Source organism: Candida theae (genome assembly GCF_024610275.1).
Source record: "Candida theae strain CBS 12239 chromosome Unknown scaffold135, whole genome shotgun sequence".
Classification (NCBI taxonomy): Eukaryota; Fungi; Ascomycota; class Pichiomycetes; order Serinales; family Debaryomycetaceae; genus Lodderomyces; species Lodderomyces theae.
The window spans coordinates 404-1,816 of record NW_026261453.1 but is presented as its reverse complement, the minus strand read 5'-3'; the positions used below and the strand labels follow the sequence as shown (position 1 = coordinate 1,816).

At 37.9% G+C, this 1,413-nt stretch overlaps 1 protein-coding gene across 1 annotated transcript in view; it reads right to left on the bottom strand. All coding sequences in view use genetic code 12, as the record gives it.

Moving 5' to 3' along the window:
- Positions 1-1,130: 1,130 nt before the first annotated feature.
- The window catches only part of KGF57_003916 (uncharacterized protein), a gene marked incomplete at both ends in the record, with an annotated part of 686 nt that continues 403 nt past the window's right edge, over positions 1,131-1,413 (bottom strand). Inside the window, one exon of the mRNA XM_051753383.1 lies at positions 1,131-1,393. Coding sequence (XP_051607590.1) covers positions 1,131-1,393 — 263 coding nt within the window. The remainder of the gene's footprint in view (positions 1,394-1,413) is intronic.

Genomic DNA, 1,413 nt, shown 5'->3' with positions numbered 1-1,413 from the left:
GTATTACACAAAAGAAGCGATGTTCAGTTGTTGTAATACATACCTCTGGTTGCTATAGGCATCTAAGAGTGCAACAAAATACAAGACGATAACTGCTTCTTTCCAGAAATGGTACGCAATACATAAGAAATAGTCACATCACTTATGTTGAGTTAGGAAAGTGACGTATTTAGCCAAGCACAACTTTCTTCCCCCGCTATGTAATTGTAAGGCAAGTATAGACGAGTAATGGCTCCTGCAAGTTTTTAAGCTTTGTGGGGCAGAGCAATAGTTAGTCAGTGGGTGGTGGTCTCTAAGTAATTGCCAAGGCAGTCATACCTCTTTGAAGTTGGAGGATTCTTTGTAAAAAATCCCACTTTGAGAAATCCTTTCTAAAAATCGTGTTACTTTTCTTGTTTCTGAGTCACTTCTTTTGCAGCTGATTCACAGAAAATAATAAAATAAAAAAAAAAAAAATGAGGTCTTCAATACAAAAAGTAAGGGCTTGAACTGTTACCTATAGCACAAGAGACAATGCCCAACCATGCCAAAACCGTAGTACAAGAATTTCAAATCTCGTACGACAGTCCATCATATATTGTAGTCACCTCTCTACGTGTCTGCCACGCTCATATCAAGGCTAGCCCGCTGTTCCCAAGAATGTTAGTGCTTTTTGCTTGTTGTTCTGAATAAAATTTGGAGTAAGTTTCCCAGCATATAAAAAAAAATGACATTCTTAGAAAACCCAAATTGACTCCCCTGTTTTTCAATCTAAACCCCTCGTAGTCTCAGCTCAAGTAAAATCTCATCGATAGAAACCTTCTTTACAAATTTACATGAAAAAGTCAAGGGTACAAACTCTTTGAAAAAAAATATACAAACTAAAAGATAATGATAAAAGATTATCACCTCCGAAACCAAAACTAAACAAGTTTCTGATCAAGAGGGAGGTGAACCGAAAACATATAACAATAGCAACATATGCTGGTGGGCCATACAAGACCAATCAGTGTTGAAGTAGAAAAGAAAAAAATAAAAGGTACCATCATTGGCAGTAAAATGGAATGAATGAATGCAAATATGTTAACGTGATAATGCACTTTTGGTGAAATATCAGTAATATCTTGCAATTAAATCAACTCTTCAAGTTTCTAAAACATGAAAGCAGCAAGACCCATAAACAAGCTTGCAAGCCATGAAATGTTGGTATAAGAAGCTGATCCTTCGTATGTTGATACGCTAGTTGGTGCAGATCCACCTGATTGTGAGCCCGAAGAAGATACAGCACTGACCGTGGATCCTGATCCTGATCCACTACCAGATCCTGATCCATTACCACTTCCTGATCCACTACCTGATCCTGAACCGTTACCAGATCCTGATCCATTACCAGATCCTGAACCGTTACCAGATCCTGATCCATTACCAGATCCT